We start from the raw sequence: 18,457 nt of genomic DNA on the forward strand, positions 1-18,457 counted from the left end.
CTGTGCCATGTACTGCAAACCTGAAGACCCGAGATACAAGCTGTGTTTATCTTAAAAAATCCAGGGCTGCCACCATGGTGTCTGAAGATCACAGGTACAAATCTGAATTGTCTTTTATTTTGCTAAAAGCCCACATCATCAAGCATATATACTTGTGCTCAAATTCACCACCACCTTTGAGGGGTCCCCTTGGCCACTTCTCATGTTGCCTGTGAACCAGCGATAACAGAATCCCAGTTTTAATTCTAAATACAAATTTATATGGGACTTTGGAACATTTCAGGTACTCTGAGGGACCGCATAGACTGAGTGAATTGGTGGATCAGGACAAAAAGCTTCCCAAGAATCCCTAGGTGCCAAGAATCTGGAATTCCCTCCCTCTCTGCAGATCATGCTCCTAGTTCAATCAATAAATAAAAGAAGATTAAAAAATAAAAAATAAAAGAGGGCAGAGACAGAGAGAGAAAGGGAGAAAGATTTTCAGCATTACAGATTTGTTTTGAAAATACAGTTTCTTCACGGTTCCTCTCTTCTTTAAGCCACATTAGATGTTAATTTCTGAAGGATGAAAGTGTGGTTATTTTTTACCCATCTGATATTTTCAGCCACAGTATTCTATCTCCTCCTTCAATTTCCACAGCACCCTCTGCACTGACTTTTCAACAATTCAGCCAGATTTCCTGGCAGAACAGCAGCAGGATTTATATTTGTGTCTGGATGCTCTCCATAGCTCCAATTTCCCATGAGTCACAGGCCCACCTCCCAGATTTTTTTATATTCCTCCTATGCAATGACTGACACACAGAGTTGGAAATTATAGCTATATACACACACACACACATACATATACATACTCACATACATATACTGAATAAATTCAATTATCTTCTGTCACTTGCCATTACGGTTTGTGACACAGGTAGGTATGTCAGTTGACTTAAATGACTCTTCACCATTTTCCATGTTCTCCTTCTCACATCACATGAGTTAGCTCCACAGCTGTGTCAGGAATGCTGCATTTTAAAACATGCAGGTGAGCTCAGGAGCTATTTCGTTCTCCCATTTAAGTATTTATGCTGATTTGGCACTACTGACTCAATTTCTTTATTGCTCTGTCATCAATCCCTCTGTAAGACACTCTGGGCTTTGGGATGTTCTGTGGTTTTAGAGGTACAAAGCTGTAGTCCATAATTTCCACCTTTGTTGTGGCCTTGAGCAGAAAATAGCCTGCTGTGAATCGCTTGAGCAAAAACTTTGAAAGAAGACCTAGAAATATGAATATCAGATTCATCGGCATCTTCACTGGCTTCTGACTGAGGCCAGGGCTGCCTTTCATGTGGATAAAGTTGGACCCTTCTGCCTCGACATAGATTTTCTGTAATGTTTTCCATAGTATTTTATATTTTTGTCCAGGGAAGGAGAGTAAGAAGTGCGTCGCCTGCACCAGAAAGGAAATGAGCTCTGGGCATGCAGCACAGCCAGTCTGCCAAATTTCTGCATCCTGTTGTCAGATCGCTCTGTGCAGGACTTGCTAAGCCTTCAAAACTTTCCTGAGTGCACACTGCTCATTGACTTTAAATTAATTGCACTGCCAACATATAATGCTTGTTTGGATTCACCATGTTTCCATGTGTTTGGGTTTTATCCCTGTATTTACTCTGAAATTACGGTAATTGTTCTGCCTTTATCTTTAATGCCTCTTTATATGAACAGCAACCACAGGAAGTTCGATCATGGTCTAAAGTTACATCAGTGCCTGTTCTGCCTGACCCTGTGCTGCTGAGTCCCAGGTTTGGTTTGCTCTTCATTCACACGAGGCTGAGACACCCCAGGACGCAGGACAGGGCTCTTTGCGGTAGCATCATTCTGCAGAAGGACCCACCGGCACCAGTGCATCTTGACACTGACGTTCAGTGTCTGAAGGGCTCAGCTGCATCACTCCTGGCTGAATCTTTTCTGCAAAACAAGCTCTGCAACCTTGACTTTGGGCATCTTCAGCGATTATTGTATCTGGATGCTGCAAATTATTTTGACGTTTCAGTCTCTTGAGGGCAGGGCCAGAAGGGAGGACAGAAGCCTTCCAGATAGGTAAAGCACTTAGTCAGTGAAAAAGGCCAGAAGAAGTTGGGGTGGGTTAGTCTAGGGAGACTTGGTTAGAGAAGACAGTACAGGCTTCAGCCAGATAAACACAAGGCAAATGGAATGGTTGTTCCCCATGCCCACCACGGATAGACCTACAGGTAAGAAATCAAAACTGCAATTAAGGAGATTCACCTCAGACATCTCAAAAACATTATGTGTAAGTAAAGCCCTAGAGACACAGTGATGGTTGTGCAACACTACTGCTGGGAATTAAGCAAAATACCTTGGAGAAGTGTTTACACAGAGCATAACAGGTATGGCTGCTTTTGAGGCACAGGTGGGCTTGGCAGCTTCTTTAGGTCCTTCCACTCTACTTTAAGTGAGTCCATGCATCAAACATCTTCAGTTCTTCAGACACGTCTTCAGACTTTCCTGCTCCCTACCTATGCCAGATCAGTAGATCTATTTGTTCCCCTTGTTACTTTACCATTATAGAGAGTTAGCAGAAACTGGTTTTGTGACTGAAATTCATCCTCAGCCCAGAACTGCTGGATGCAGAGCAGATGCCCTCTTAACTTCCCACTTCAAATACCCAGCCCCAGTAAGCATTTTGCAGGTGGCCTTCCTCCAGCAATGCCACCCAAGCAAGGGCCACTCTGAAGCTACCAGGAGGATGATGTATTTTCAGGGGAGCCAGCAGCAGTCTCAAACCATATTGGTACCTGATTTTCTCTGGCTAAACTTCTGGCTCCTCTGTGCTGCATTGTGAAATGCCTTAAATTTCACCACTGTTGGATTGTACTGACAGCACCCTCACCAGAGAAACGCTGTTCTGCTCTCCTGTGAAAGAAGTGACTAGTGACTCTCCTAAGAGCATTTCATGTGCTTCAAGTTATTTGCAAGAGAAAGCATACCTAATTTTAGTTTAAATGGATATTAATTTGACACACGGATTTGAATAACTGAGATAAATTCTTGGCTTTTTGTCATTAAAATATATTAAGTGACAAGTGCTTCTTGCGTATTGTCATTTTCTCAAAGGTTCTTTCTATAGCATCTAATGATAAAGCTCTAATGCGTAAGAGTCCTGAATTTGCAGGAAGTGACACTGAATGGTCTAATAGATCGTTTTCATCTCTGGCTTACATGGTAATAATAGAACAATAATAACAAAGGTTGCAAAACGTTCCTACCCTGGCTGAATCAGCTGGCTTTTCTTCTGGGCTGGTTATTCATTAAGCAATAAATATTCATAGATTTTTCAGGAAAGACATAGTGCATAATTTGTCTTGAGCAAAATTAAACAGGACAGGCAGCTTTATCCTACAGCAGATCACAAAGGACTGAACTTTAGTGATAGGCTTGACTGACAGCCTAAATATGCCTGACAGTTGCAGAAAGTCATCAGATTCTTCAACAGCAGTTGTAAAGGCTTCTTACATTGTGTCCTTGAGTCTTTTCGATGTTCAATCCCCTATCAAAGAAGAATGAGTTACTAACGCTACCATACCAGAGAAAAATTCAATGCCTGGTTCGACTCAGATGAGTACTTTTCACTGTTGCTCTTGTCCCCCCAGCTCCTGGATGTACAGTGGGTCAAACGAAGATTTGCCTCTAGGCCACCCTTTACATCAGCCTTTGAAAATGTGAAGCATCTAAGTTCAGTTCCTCAAGAGGAAGGAAAACCTGCAAACTCAGCAGAAGGCACTGCCTCTGTACTCACCTCACATAAAATATTGCTAAATATTGACCACATGCTGCACTGCAGTTACTGAGGATTTTCACCTAGAGGCTCCTGTACCTCCGCTGGCAAGAGGAGCTCAGCAGGTGAATAATAATTCTAGTCCCTCTGTGCACCCTCTCGGGCTCTTACACGCACATGTATATACACAGTGCTAAATTTATTTCCCCCTTGCTGAGAGGCTTGCTTCCAACTTTCCCTTGAGCTTGCATCTTTTCCCACATGCTGCTGACTCCTGTAAATGCTCCCACTTCTCTCCCTGCCCTCTGCTCGTGTCAGCAAGGCTGATCCCAAAGCTGCTCTCAGCCAGGCAGTGGATACAGGGGGCTCACCCAAGCAAGTAAACATTCCCATCACACTCCCAAGAGCCGCAGGAAATTAAATGGGAAGTCAAAACCCAAACCTGGTGGAACAGCACAAGTTGCCTCAGTAAGACTCAGGAGTGTTAACTGTCACTCTTAAAATGTGGGGGATCTGAAGCTTATAATTTATCAGTGCCTTATTTTGGCACTGACTTAGTTGATATAAACTGCACGGAGTTAGGCGAGCTGTTCTGAGCTCCAGAAGATGGTCTCAGCCATTAAGCCCTCACCTTCTCATGGCTTTACTCACCTGCATGCCTCCTGGTGACAGACCAGGAAACCAGAGGTTTGCCCAATTCTTCAGGCTATAGGACCTCAAAAGGATAAATCATGTCCTGAAAGCATAAGTACAATGGCTTTAAAGAAAATCGCATTAAAAAATCACAACTCTTATTTTTTTCCAAGAACTGGAGATGTTATTTCAGAGACCTGGCTGAAACACAGTACTGCTTAGATGAAGTATCAGCATCAGTGTACATGGCTTTCCACATGTTTTTGACTGAGCCTAGCAGAACAATTTATGCTTTTCCCATGTGGACAGTGGCATCTCTGAAGATATCCTCTCCCTCAGGACCAAAGGCCTTCTTCCAAATCAACATTTCATACTCCTTGAGGTTTTTTTCATCTTCCTGAAGGGCCTCATCTTCCCAGAGAGCTCTCCCCTTTTCCAGGAGAGCTGTTTTGTTTGCCCACAGAACTTCTCCTTCTTCCCATAGGACTCTGTCCTTGTTCAAAAGGACCCTGTCTTTGCCCCAGAGGAGCTGATCTTCTTTCCAGAAATCCTTATCCTTCTTTCAGAAAGCATTATAGTCCTTCAGAAGTCACGATACACCTCCAGAAGACTTGGGCTTCCTCCTGAATAGCCTTTTCTTCCTGTCAAAAGGCACCTTCCTCCGCCCAGATGGGCTTTCCCTCTTCCAGAAGGCTTGGATGGCCATCTTGAGATCTCTGGGTTTTTTCCTAAAAGCCCTTGATCTTCTCCTAAAAGCTCTTCACTGCCTCCTGAAAACTCTGAACCTCCTACTGAAGGGCTCTGTCAGCCCACAGCTTCTTGATGAGCTTCTTCAGGCAGGAGATGTGGTAGGGAGAGCAGGACATAGCTGGCAATGGCAGCTCGGGTCTGCTGCTCATCACTGACAGACAGGGCAGACACACAGCCCGACCCTCTGCCTCTTGCCCTGGGGCCCAACAGAGAGGGAAGTCATGGGTGTCCGTGGTGGCATCACCCACACCTGTGTCATAGCTGACTTGAAACGATGTTATACCACAAGTGAAGATGTTTAACATGAAAGCCCTGCCCAAGACTCAGCCAGCATGATCTGCAGCAGCACCTGGAAGTCAACCTGTGCCATGCAGAGCAAAGGCTGGGATTTCTCCAAGTCCTTTCGCACCGTGACTCTGGCTGCTGCTGGTTTGGAGAGGGGTGTGGGGCTGCACCAGGACCAGCCTTTGGCACTGCGCTGCTTCCCACAGCCCCGATCAGCGGGTCCCAATCTGAAGGACAGACACCTCCGCCCTTTTCCCGCTGGTGCTCGAGGAACTCTCATCTCTCTGACCCTTGGCTGTGTCTCCGGCATCTTCACAGACACCCCCAAAAATGTACAGCTCCCAGAATCATGTGAAACTTGAACAACAAAGAGAAAACAAAAATCTGATTTTCTGTTCTAACCTACCTAATAATTCTGCAGCTAGGATTAAAGCTGGTTACTTATTTACACTGTTCCATTAGATTTATTATTACTTATTGCACAGTGCCTCTGGCTCTATAGCAGAGAACAGGTTGCCTTATAAATAAAACCACTTGATTATTAATATATTATGAGCCTGCCTATCCCTCGCTGTAGTCAGGAAAGGCCCCAGGGGCCTTTGTGGATGCAGTGCAGCTAATGGCAATGTGCATCTGCTCTGCGCAAGGAACGAGAAGGCGGGGAGTGCCCCATGCCTGCGTGACAGCTCCAGGGCATGGTGACAGGATGGACAGACAGCCCAAGCTGCAAGAGCTCCCATGCGCCCCAGCAAACACACTGCCCCTCAAGCCCCTGTGCCCACCAGCATGTGACACTGCCATCACACCTTCGCTGTGCTGGAGGCACGGACCCTCCTCATCCCAGGCTTCCTCGCTCCTCCAAAAGCTGGGCCAGGCTCTGGCAGGGCTCTGTCCTCTCTGCCGCTATTTTGGATATGGCCAAGGAGCCTTCTAGTGGCATCTGGCCAACTCCTGCCTCTCCCCATCCCTGCAGCTGCTGAACAGGCCAGAGTGGATCACTCCTTCACGGCAACCAGGATGAGCTCTCATGGATGGCAAGCTGCAGCAGGACCTGCAGGGGGACTTTGGGTGATCACAGGAGAATTTTAGTTCTGCTGTTTCCTTCTCATGCTGCTTCCTGAGTCCTGAACCTTCCTTCCACAGCTGGGGCTTCCCTGGGAGATTGGAGGTGGGAAAGGAGGAAGGCAGCCATCTACACCCTCATGGAGCTCCTGGGCTGACCAGTTTGTCCCTGCTCAATGTGAGAAGGATCCCAAAAAGAAGTGTTGTGTGCTCTCCCATGTGGGCTGTTTCATCTGTGGGGTTAATGGTACCACACCATGTACCTAGAAGGCTAGAAAAATTAGGTGAGTAAATGTGCCAAAGACTAATTTCCAGGAGCCTGTTATTACCTGAGTTTCAGAGCAGCTGCTGAAGCAGCAGCCATTTCTCCTTCACCAAACAGGTTCCTGACATGGGCTTCGCTCTCCCTGCACTTTCTGTGGGGCTCCTGCCTTGGCATTTCCTCTTCATTCACAGCAGAAAGGTCAGTAAATTGGATGTGCTGAGTTTCTGCTCCCTGGGATTGCAGCTGGAAGCAATTAGGGCAACAGCAGTTCAGTTCCAGCCATCCCTGTAAGCTCCAGCAGTGGCTGCCAGCCCGTTAACAACTGCAAATACACTGTCTCTTCTTTGAAATGAAGGTGTTATTGCTTCTGATTAGCTAATTCTGCCATGATCATTAGCCTGGAACATATTACTAGTATTTTAAGTGAGGTCTTCTGTAGCCTAGGTAGGTTGTGCAGGTATCCAGTGTCCCACTGCACTGCCTGGGCTCTGACACAGCCCTGCTCGCCCCAGCGCTGGCACTGCTGCAGGTGGTGGGCAGCCAGAGGGGCTTTCACTCTGCCTGGTGTTACCATTAGCAACGTGAGGATGAGGCAGCTTTCAGACTATACCTTAGGATATCTTCCCAAAACCAGCCGGAGGGCCACGTGGAGGAGGACATAGGTGCTTACACGCTGGTGTTGCTGTTGCAGTGGAGTTGAAGAGCCAGAGCTAGTGTGCTGCTGTAGCAGGTGCAGAGATGACTGTTGGACAGGACAGTCCCAGAAACCTGTGTGCAGGAATGGGATCTCCTAGAGCTAGCCACAAAGAAACCACAGGTGATCGTGTCCTGTCCTGCCCTGTGGATCCAGAGCCTGAGCCTGTCCTGGGGGCAGACTGCCTTGCACAGCAATTTCAGACTGGTTTCTTTGCACAAGACTTGCTCTTGAAAACATGACACATGAGGAGCAGCAACCCAGGGCAGGGAGAAACAAGGAATCGTTTCATCTTCCCTCCTGCCCTTCCAGGCTTCAGCTGGAAAACTCCTTAGGAAAACAGATTTGACTCTGACATGGAGGAAGTGACCCAGGTACCTAAACAGAAGCAGCCAGTGCCATTGTAAACACTCAGGAATATATAACCCATCTGCAGGTGGCCCAGCAGAAGATAACGCCTAGGAGACCTACATCCTTTGGGAGCTGCAGGTGGAAGCTGGGGGAGATCCCAGTGCACACCAGGGCCCAGGGCACCCGTGTGTGTGCGTGAGTCCCACCTCAAAGTCTGCCTCTGATTTATGTAGATAAAGCCTCCTTTGGATTCTGCCCCAAAAAGGTTAGCAGACCAAATCAGGAAATCATTTTACTTCTGTGAGGTGTCTGTCTCCTGAACATGCATCAAGTGATACAAATAAAACTTCGAGAGCCTTTTCTTACATGGTACGGTCAAAATATTCCCATCTGTTTTTTTACTGTGCTCCTAAGGCAGGCTTATAAAGATGTAGGATAATTATATCAGAGTACTTTTTTCAATTAGAACATCATTATTATCTTACAGAAAATGACTAAATGATATAATTTTGTTCCACAAGTCTGCAAACACTCTTTCAATTGTCATCAAAATAATATTCATTGGGTTTCTGCAGACATTTTTAAGAGTCCAGAACTAACGGCTAACAAGTCTGATGCTCGTTTAGATCTGTTTTCTTACTAGACTGAGGTCTCATAGAGAGATGTAAAATGAAATTGAAAAAAATTATGCCTTTACTTGGTATCACTCTTGTTATTCTTCAGTCTCTTACCATCTCTTATCATGAGAAAAATAAAGCCCCAAAGACATCCAGTAATTATGGTTATGCCACTGGAAAACGTATCAATTTTGAAACTCTGTAACAGAAACATGCAATACTTAACAGAAGTTTAGTCCTTATGACAGTTGGTTCTCTGACACCCACCGGTGACAGATCCATTGGTTACCTCCAGTGACATAATTTCACAAAGTTTGAAACCATTGACTAAAAGTCAAGTGATGCTGAGTGGAGCTGGAAGAAGTCACTGGGCTCCTGGCAGAGTATGAGCCACAACTGGTGCTTTGCTTCATTTTCATGCTGGTTGTTGCTGAAGAACACCCACCCATGGGTTATATTACCCTCACTAGCTCCCCTCCTGGTTTAGGAAAACTGGCTGGAAGACACAAACAACACTTATGCTAAATGTTAGACACATGCTTAGGTTATGTCACTGCAGTTGTATGTCTAAATTTGTCACCCAATGTAAGTGCTACTGTATCTTGTGTCATTTGAAGAAAAACAAGTGATGGAACTAAAGCTGAGCACAGATACAACCAAGACCAGATGATTTTTAAAAGTAAATCTGTGATCCTAAGTCTACCTGGACACTTGCTTTAGAAGAGTAGTCTGACTTTTAAATGGGTTGCTCCTACTAAATTCATTGGGAAGAAGTGGTGCATTAGTGGATTTGAAAATCGATTCTGTCTTTATAGTAGGCATTTTTACCTGGATTTGTGTTCCTAGTCTTTGAAATTTTGGTCATTCGAGCTTCTTCTCTGTGAAAGTGTGCAATGTCTTAATTATATACACCATAAATGCATTTAGTGCAACTCATCCCCAGATACTGCAGGATGTGAAAGAATGCTTTATTTTTCTGTTGAAATTGTGTTAAAATTTAGAGAAGGCTGTTTAGTTTCTGTTTAGTTGTAGAGTGCTTCACTCAGTCACAGTGGTTTCTCTGTGAGGCCTTGACCCAAATTCATCTCAGCAATCCAGCTTGTTCGATGACAAAAACAACTATCCAGCTAGCAACTGAGGACAGGCAGAAAGAATGAGATGCTTCAGGAGGACTGTAGGAGAAACCAAGGTTAAAAAGCATCATGATTGCTAGGAAGCATCCCTTGGAAATCTGTTCCAGCTTTTTCTGTTTCAAGGCTCTTTCAGGCCACGGTACTTCACCTAGAAGCAGCTTCTACCAAAATACTTTTTTCTTGTGGGATAGCTCTGAAGTTTCTTGTCTAAAGTTCAGAATTTTTTTTTTTTTATATAGGAATAGTTCAGATATATACAATCCTGTTCATTAAGAAAGTCTTGCTGTCCAGGCAAGCCTCTTGTTATTCTTCTTCCTAGATGAGATATCTCCCTCTTTGCAAATGGGTTACCTTGGGTTGCAGAAAGGTTTTTCCTTCTTCTCTCAGTTTGCTTCATCCCTTCCTTCAGGGGCTATTTCTTCTCTCCAGAATGTTTTCAAGCACTGTATGTTCCTGCTATAGCTCCCTGTTTGACACTATAGATGGCAAACACTGCTGGTGGAAAAAATACTATTTAGTCAAATACTTCCTGAGCTTTAAAGAAAACATTATTTTCCTAAACAATAGGTCTTGCTGATACAAGTGCAGCAAGCAGCACAATAAACATGGCAGTGACATGGTGAAATACTTTGGGTATAAATTTTTTACATTCCAGCTCTTGCCATTAATCCCTGGAGTTGCAGCAGCAGGTTATATTTCTTTCTCTTTGGATTTTCTTCAATAGTCTCTTTCCTCATCACACAGTAAATTCTGTTGCCAAAGAGGACAAGGAAGGTCTTTCAGCTTTCAACTCCTTGTTCTTTGCCATTTCAACACAAATTTCCTGGTAAAATGTGGAGAAAGTTTTCACTCAAAAGTGCTTTAAATGTTGCTGCTACCAGTAGCAACCTTCCCGGGAAGGACTAGATGGATAAAACTTTGCCCTCTGACACATCAATTAAAAGCCCCCATGCTTTTCCTTTCAAGGATGGACAAGGAGCAGGAAGCTCTCAGTGCCCTTTCTTGGGAGGAAAGCATGAGCCATTCTTGGGACTTGGACATTTGGATGGATTCTGTGTCTGGAGGAGGATTTCCAGGACCCTTTTTGCCTCTGAATCATCTTGTATGGTCTTGACAGGCAGCTGCTGCCATAGCAGCAACACTTGGGAAACAAAGAGGTGCTGGGAGACAAAGTGCCACCCAACAGCTTTGCCCAAAGCCCCATGCAGTCCTGGCACCTCCCTGCTCTCCTGGGTCATCCCACAGAAGCATGTGCAGGTCCCAGTTCAGATTATGGCCCCAGTGTTACTGGCAGGCGGGTGATGTGTGCGGAGAGGAAGCCTCCACTCTGAGGGTCACATATGCTTCACAAACAGGAGCCCACAGGGGACATTTTACTGCATGTTAACATGACATCCATCCAAAGTCATGAGATGGGGAGTGCGATTCAGGTCCAGACTGCATGTAGGTGTCCAGGTGCTGGTGTCTACATGCCAGCAGCAGTGTCTGGAGAGCAATTCAGCTGGGCAAAGGCACATGGTGCCTCACAGGGACTTGAATCCCACCACAAACCCCACTGGCTGTACTGAGCAGCTCTCCATTGGCCTTGATGAGAGCTGGGATGTCTCAACAACATCTTGATGCTTGCAATTTGGACCTGAATCCCAGCCAAGGAGTCCAGTAGGGGTGGGACTTCAGCCCATGCCCTACCTAGATCATTAGATACCACCCATTAGATGCCAACAATTAAATTTGTATGTGCACGGGCATGTGTGTGTGTGTGTGTGTGTGTGTGTGTGTGTCTTCACTTGTTTGCTGCTGTCCCAGAGAGGGCTCCATGCTGGGAGGAAAGGCTTTGCTTTCTGTTGACACTGCTATTTCCACTGCATATCAATGGGCAGTGTCTTCAAAGTGGGCAGGTGACCACTCTGCCTCGTGGTCCTTCATCTACCACTAAAAGAGCAGCAGCAATTACTTTATGACCAGTGTTTGTAGCTGTCTGGGCAGATTTCCTCACCTTTCCAAAGGCTTTAATTTCTGCCCACGTGGAGCAAAATCATTCAAGGGAGCCTTTGCGCTTCTGGAAATGTTGCTGTGCACAGGAGGGACCACCTGCTGTTGCTGCAAGCGCTCAGGTATCTTTGGACTTGGGAATTATTTTCAGAGAGAAAATGAGATGGCAGGAGTTACAGTATCTCAAAATATCTTAACTGACTTTAAGCAGAGCTCTGTATAAGCCATATATGCCATATGTTTTATGGAAGGAACTTCAGGCACCTTCCAGGGGTGAATCAAGCCAAGTTTTGGTTACAATCCCATTTCATATGACTTAGCTTTAGCAAAAAACCCCAACCCTATGGAGTTCTGAGGTTCAGTGTCCTTCTCACAGGTGCTCCATCACATCACCACCTTACAAAAGCAGTACCATGATGCAAAGAGGCCTTTCCATGGCAGCCTTCTGTCCACTGCACACAATCCTGTGTACACTGTACAGCCATGTATCTCCAGAAATAATGAGAGGTCACCTTAACAAACCTCCCCAAACGCATCAATGCCAGCAAAACAAACCAACCAACCAACCAAAAACCCCCAAACAAGACCCTGAGTTGGTTAATTTAATGAATGTAGACTCAGAGCAATGGTCTGAAGTTTGTTTCAGATGAGATGAAGAGCTTGTGCATCTGATGATAGTCCTCTCAGCCTAATAAAGACATTTCCTATAGGCAGCGAGAAGCTGTTTCTGATCCTTGCTGCTCTGATGGTTATAAATCAGCTTCTATTTCATGGCCCATTTATATTCATTTGTTCTAAATGAATATTTTTATTTTCTATAAGCAATTATTTTCTTTCTCCCTAGTATATTTCTAGAGATTTATTACATGCTCTTAGACTTTGTCTTAGTAGGCTAAGCTAGCTGAACCCTGTAGATTCATCTAAAAAAACAGATTTCCAACACCTCTGTCTTTTCTAATGTCTTTTCCTTTTTTAAAAGAAATTCTTTTTCTCTACTGTTGCTATAAGTTTTAGCAAAATCTGTTACAATTTTTAGCAAATATCAACATTTCTGTTTTCCTAATACTGAAAAATTTAAGTCATCAGTGTTGATTAGAAAGGCTCACCCTGTTTTTAATGTTATTATTCATGACAGTAACCCACAGGGATCCCACCAGCCTTGGCGCTCAGGCTGTATCTTGCTTGTACAAAACAGGACAGTGACCGCCCTGGAGAATTTAGCCCAAACAGACTAATAAGACATTCAATAGAGGGGAAAAAGGTGCGTTGTCACCTCTATTTCACAGCTCATAAAGAAAGATCAGATAAGAAGTGCCTTTGCAGCTACTATGTCCCCATCCAAGACTGACCAGCAAAGCCTTATGTGCATTAGGGAAAAGCTCAGTATATATTACAGTTCATCTGGGTCTGATGTTCTTGAATAATAGACTTGCCACACTGATGATGGAGAACTTGGAGCCTGATCCACTGCCTAGTGAATTAAAAGGAAAAGGCTCTTTGCATTCTTCTCCACTAGCGTAAAGCCCCTGATGTGTTCCAAACAGACTGCAAAATACATGTGGAAGAAGAGATGATAAGCGCTGTCTTGCCCTGCTCATCACAGGACTGCCATGACCTCAGTGTTGGGCTCTTCTGTAGCTGGCAACAAGTGGCATCTTGCATGGCTTAATGAACCAGGCACACATAGAAGGACAGCATTGGCAATCAATGACTCCTGTGGAAGAAATTAATGGCCAAAAGGTCAGGTGAAGCGTGGGCAAACTTTCCTGGAAATAAATACTAAATGTCAGGCTGTAGGTAACCTGAGGTAGTCAGTGTACTGAAGGAAAAGATCACTGAAATGACCTGTGGCTGCAGACAGTGACCAACCAGAAAGGACTGTCCCTTTGAATATCTTCCAAAGCAGTTGCTCTGCTGTTACACCTCAAAGGTGAACACACAGAATGGTAAGTGTTTGTTTTTTTTTTAAAACCAAACAACAAACCATAATTTTTCTATGCTTTAGGCTGGGGTCAGATGGGTACCTGTTACACCCAGGCAGGGTTTGAGCTGAGCAGACCCCAAAAAGGACAAGGACTTTTTCTTTCAATTAATGCTCACATCTCCCTACTACATAGAGCTAAGTACAGCCAACAGAAGTGTCACACTCCATCTTTGGCTCACCTTTCCTACCCCTGAGGCATTGTGACTCCTATTGTGACACGCTTTCTTAGCTAATTTGTCTACAGGTGATAGAAACTCTAGTCCTAAATTATTCTTAGCTAATTCTCACTGTTTGCTTAGTCCCGGTCTTAGAGATCTGAGGATCCTGTGACCCCAACTGTAGTTCAAAGAAATGGCATGGAGCATACAATTTACTGCAAGTCAACACTTCAGGCCCAATATGCACACTCTCTTTGAAGGCTGGTAGAAAATACTGAATAATCAGGTTCTATTATACCTCAGAGCAAAAACACACTGAAATAATTTTTCTGTGCTGGGCTCCTGTTGGGACCTTATTCAAAGTCTGTATCAAACCTGGTATCCCTTAAAACCAGCTTTGTGTTACTTTTCGTCTCCAACATGTACGTCAAATAAGTTCTTTGCTGTTCTTCCCCTTTGTGCTTGTAAATAAGAAGGGACCAAGACATACGCACACCTTAGTTGTTTCAGTCTTCTACTTACTCTCAAACCAAAACAAAGAACAAACCACAAGCAGATACAGAGCAGAACAGCACAGTGTTAACAGCAACACATCAAACACCTCTGCTTCAAGTCCCCATCTCTTCTGCTCCTTCTCCACACCCTTTATTTCTCCATACAAATTAAGGATTCTGCTGAATTTTTAAATAATTGCTTTCTTCTTCCGGAGAATTTCAACTTTTGAGATAGCTGCTCAGTTTGTGCCATGGGGTGTAGAGGAATGAAGCTGGGTTAATTAACATTGATAATATACAGCTGTGGGCTGGCTTCAGGGGGCAGTGGGTTGGCTGATGTGGATAAGGTGCAGCTGTGGCTGGTTCTGTTAAGGGGTTGGGCAGCCAAGGAAGGGAGAGCAGCCGAGGAAGGGAGAGGAGGGAGAGAAAGAGTGAGTATGCCCTAGATGAAGGGAGACTAGGAGAAGGCAGCAGAGGGACTGGCATGAAGAGTATGTTGGTGTGAGATGGTAAAAGACCTTGTTGCAGCTTGATAGTTTGGGGAGTGCTGCAACAATGGGGGAGCGAGAATGAAGCCTGTGAATATACTTGTTGCAGAGGGGAACCGTGCGGAGGGCTGGGGCAGTGAGGGAGGGGGGGGGGAGTGCTCAACCATCTGACATCAGATGAGCACTGGTGTTTTGGCATCGTTGTGACTCCTCAGCACGGTATTTGCTTAGTCCCATCCCAGCCTGCTCAGCCTTTCCCTGATTTCCTAATTTTCTCAGAGGGCATCTGGACGTGGCTGGTTACAACCATGGCCTTGCTGAATACACCTTCATGGCCAGGCAGCTACAGCACAGTTGTAGCCAGCTGGCCGTGTGCTGGAGAACTGCTCACTGTGGTGCAGGACAGGTGATCTCCTGATGGTGCATGCAACAGAGGGTCAAGGACTGTCCCCTGTGCAGAGACCTCTGTCCAGGCCTCTCCATACCCATTAACCCCATGGGACATGGCCATTAGCAAAGCTCTGTGGCAGGTCCTGCTCTGAAAGCACTAAGCCACTGCTCCTCACATGCTAACCTGTGTGAGCCTTACCGCTTGTTTCAGCCAAAGAGGACTTCTGGAAGTGCTGCCCCAATGAGAGAGTAAGAAAACAGGAGACACCTTGTGAATGGGGTTGCTGTCTGGTGCTCGATGCACAGGACATGGTGCTTCCCCCAAGAGCTGTGCTGGAGACACTTGGAGCCCACCCCACACGCAAGGGAATGCGACATAGTTCCAACATCTTCCCCCACTTTTGAACGGAGCCTCATTTACAGCATGCTGCGGTTGTGCACCAGGAGCTGCAGCTTTCCAGCCAGGTACTGTGAACTTGCTGGTGTGCCTAGAGCACCTCTGTACCTCCTGCTTGGACACCTTGTCCTCCCCTGTGCTATCCAGAGTCAGCCTGTGAGCGTAGTGCCATCTGGTGAGGCCTGACATACTTGTGCAGCCTAAACAAATAATGTCACATCTCACAAACCCCTCAGGACATTTAAAAATTAAAATTGGGCCTATATGCCACCACACCCCTGAAACAGATCCTCAGCAGGACAAGCAATGACAGGCCTAGAGTTTCACCCAAAATGGATTGTTTGCACGGGTGAGTCTGCCTGGTCAGCTATCTGCCAGAGGCTGGAGGTACTGTAGCTCTGAGATGAGCTGGCTCCTAACCCAGCTTTCATCTGCTGCAGCTACATCTAAAATCGTGTCTTGTGGCACCTGAAGCCCAGGATACAGAGAGCTCTTTAACAGACCCAAAGGGAGCCCCAAATGTTGAGTTTGTTATGCCATGACGATACTGCATTAGCTGCCAGGAGAGCTGTTATTACCTCCTCTTTGTAGAGGAAGACCTCTAGAGGAAGAGGGTCCCCAGGGAATCCCCTTGGGCTCTTGCTCAAATAGAAACTGGCCTAGAGGGAAAAGGCATTGTTGAAGAAGGTGTTTTCTTTACAACGGGCTTAGGTCCTGAGTTGATGACTTCTCCAGCCATGAGGCAACGCTCTGTGCATGGAAACACAGGGCTGTGAGAAGCTGTAGGGCTGGCTGCCGCTGAAGCACCTTTTCCACAAGCATCCCACAAGCCTAGGCTCCCACTTCAAACCTCTCATCTGCAGCCTGGGACCAAACCTTGTGGGCAGGTGATGGGGACCAGGAGACAGTTGGGTGAGTCCTATTTTGTGGGGCTTGGAGGGGCTACATATGTCAAGATTTCATCTCCCAAAGAGAGATTTGAATGCATTACCTAAATATACATATGTACCTAGGCACAGAGGGGAGGGTTATTTCTCCCTTGCATGGGGGGGCCCAGCACCCTGTCCCTGAACAGCCATGCAAGCAAAAGAAACACAAATTTAACCAACTCCTGCCTTTCCTGCCTGCACAGACCACAGGGGTGGCATTGGGATCCAGGCTGCAGATAACTAAATGAGGCTGTCAGCAATACAGGCATCTACACACGATGTAGGTACCCAGCCCAATGTCACAGCACAGACCTAGCCAGTGCAAGAACTGTTCAGATACATAAAGTCCTGTAGAACTGTTGGAGGTGCCCTCGATTACCCAGGACATCTGTCCAGAGCTGGCAGGTATGAGACGGGACATCCACGAGACTCACACCCTTCTGGTCTGGTGGCCGGGGCCCAGGCAGGATATCCCTAAGCGGGATGCATTTAGGAACTAGATCAAGCCATCACTCTTCCCAGACCCTAATGGAAGTTCATGTGTAGACAGCTCCACTAAGGCTTCTATCTCCACTCATCCCAGCACTGCACTGAACTCCATCCCAACTCATGTGCAGTCTGCGGTATTCCCGTTTTGAAATCCCCCAGCAACTTTTCTCGTCGTTCACTATAATTACTCTACAGTAAACATATGATTTTATTTCCCCATGAGTTAAGGCTACAAGTAGAGACTGGGGTCCTCACTTTCAGAGGTTTAGTATTTTCAGTTCTGTTGAACAGATACTGTGTTAAGTATGGTTTGCTGTTCTCCAACTAAGGAGGACAAATGCACAAGGTAGCAAAAGGAATATTTCATGAGTGAGAAAATGAAATAAAAACAAATGAAAATGAACAATGTTTTCTTCTATTGTCAGTGAAACAACTACATTTTATTATGGCTGTATGCAATGGGAATATTAGCTCTGATTTGCAGAAATGCAAATTAAACTGCTGATTTAGATTATCATATTTCATGCATAGCAACTTTACAGGCTTTGGCTTTTTTTTTTCATTGTACGTAAAACCTTTATGAGTTATTAGCCTTTTTTTTTTCTGTCAACTATATTTCAGAAGTGAGAGGTTTATTCCTGCTATTACATTAAAGAAGGCATTTTCCTGTTAGGAGAGTTTAGCATTTTATTCAGCTGTGATAACTTTCTGTTATAGTCTAGAATGAAGCACAATTAAGATAGAAATGTTCAGTAGTTTTATTATGCCCTTGTGTGAGGAGCTAATCATTTTTTCCCCACTTCATTTTTCAGGGATTCCCAAAGGATTTTACAGACTCTACACATTTGTCTAGCACACTCTGTAGTGGCATAAACTAAGAATACATGGACCTCAAAAGGGGCTTTGGCTTTTATACTTTCAGTAATTCCACTTTCTCTTATTGCAAGTTTCAAGAGCACTAGAATTTCCTGGCTAAGATTGTGGGCTTATGGGTAAATTTTGCTCACATTAATTTGTGCAATTCGTTACTGTGCTGGGTAGGCAGGGGAACAGAGGACTGTTTTTTTAGAAATAAACATACTTATTATTTCAAGGAAAATTTACTTTACACAGAACAACGCACAGGTTCATCTCCTGAATTACCAGTGGGAGACAATCTCTGATGAATGCCATTCAATAAAAACTTTTTTTTTTCCCCTTTAGGAAATCAGCAAACTTCCCTAAGGAAGTAATTTCATTAGTAATTTTTCAAACACCGGTGTTTCATTTTAGCCTGGCTTCCTATGGAAACACACTGTGTGTGTTTTGTTGCCTTGGGTCTTGCTGACTGGTTGTGCCCCCTAATAACTTGTGAATCTATTTGCTGACTTTGATTGAACTTGATAGAGTAATTGAAGATTCAGGGACACAAGCAAATGAGGTGAGAACATCTAGCTCGTTACCCTGTCTTGGACAGTGGCTACAGACTAAAGGAGCATCTCCTGTTACTTTCCCAGGATTATTCCCCAGCACCTGGAGCTGGAGACTTGCAGGCATCCTCAGCCACAGCTGGTACCTTTGTG

General features: G+C 45.1%; 1 protein-coding gene across 1 annotated transcript; it reads right to left on the reverse strand.

Annotated features, from left to right (window-relative positions):
• Positions 1 to 4,703: 4,703 nt before the first annotated feature.
• On the reverse strand, positions 4,704 to 5,316 carry CCDC70 (coiled-coil domain containing 70). The gene is given in 2 exon segments (XM_056327760.1): positions 4,704 to 5,000; positions 5,002 to 5,316. Coding segments are annotated over 2 exon segments (612 nt in total).
• Between the last annotated feature and the right edge of the window lie 13,141 nt (positions 5,317 to 18,457).

This window comes from Falco biarmicus, chromosome 2 (assembly GCF_023638135.1).
Source record: "Falco biarmicus isolate bFalBia1 chromosome 2, bFalBia1.pri, whole genome shotgun sequence".
Lineage (NCBI taxonomy): Eukaryota > Metazoa > Chordata > Aves > Falconiformes > Falconidae > Falco > Falco biarmicus.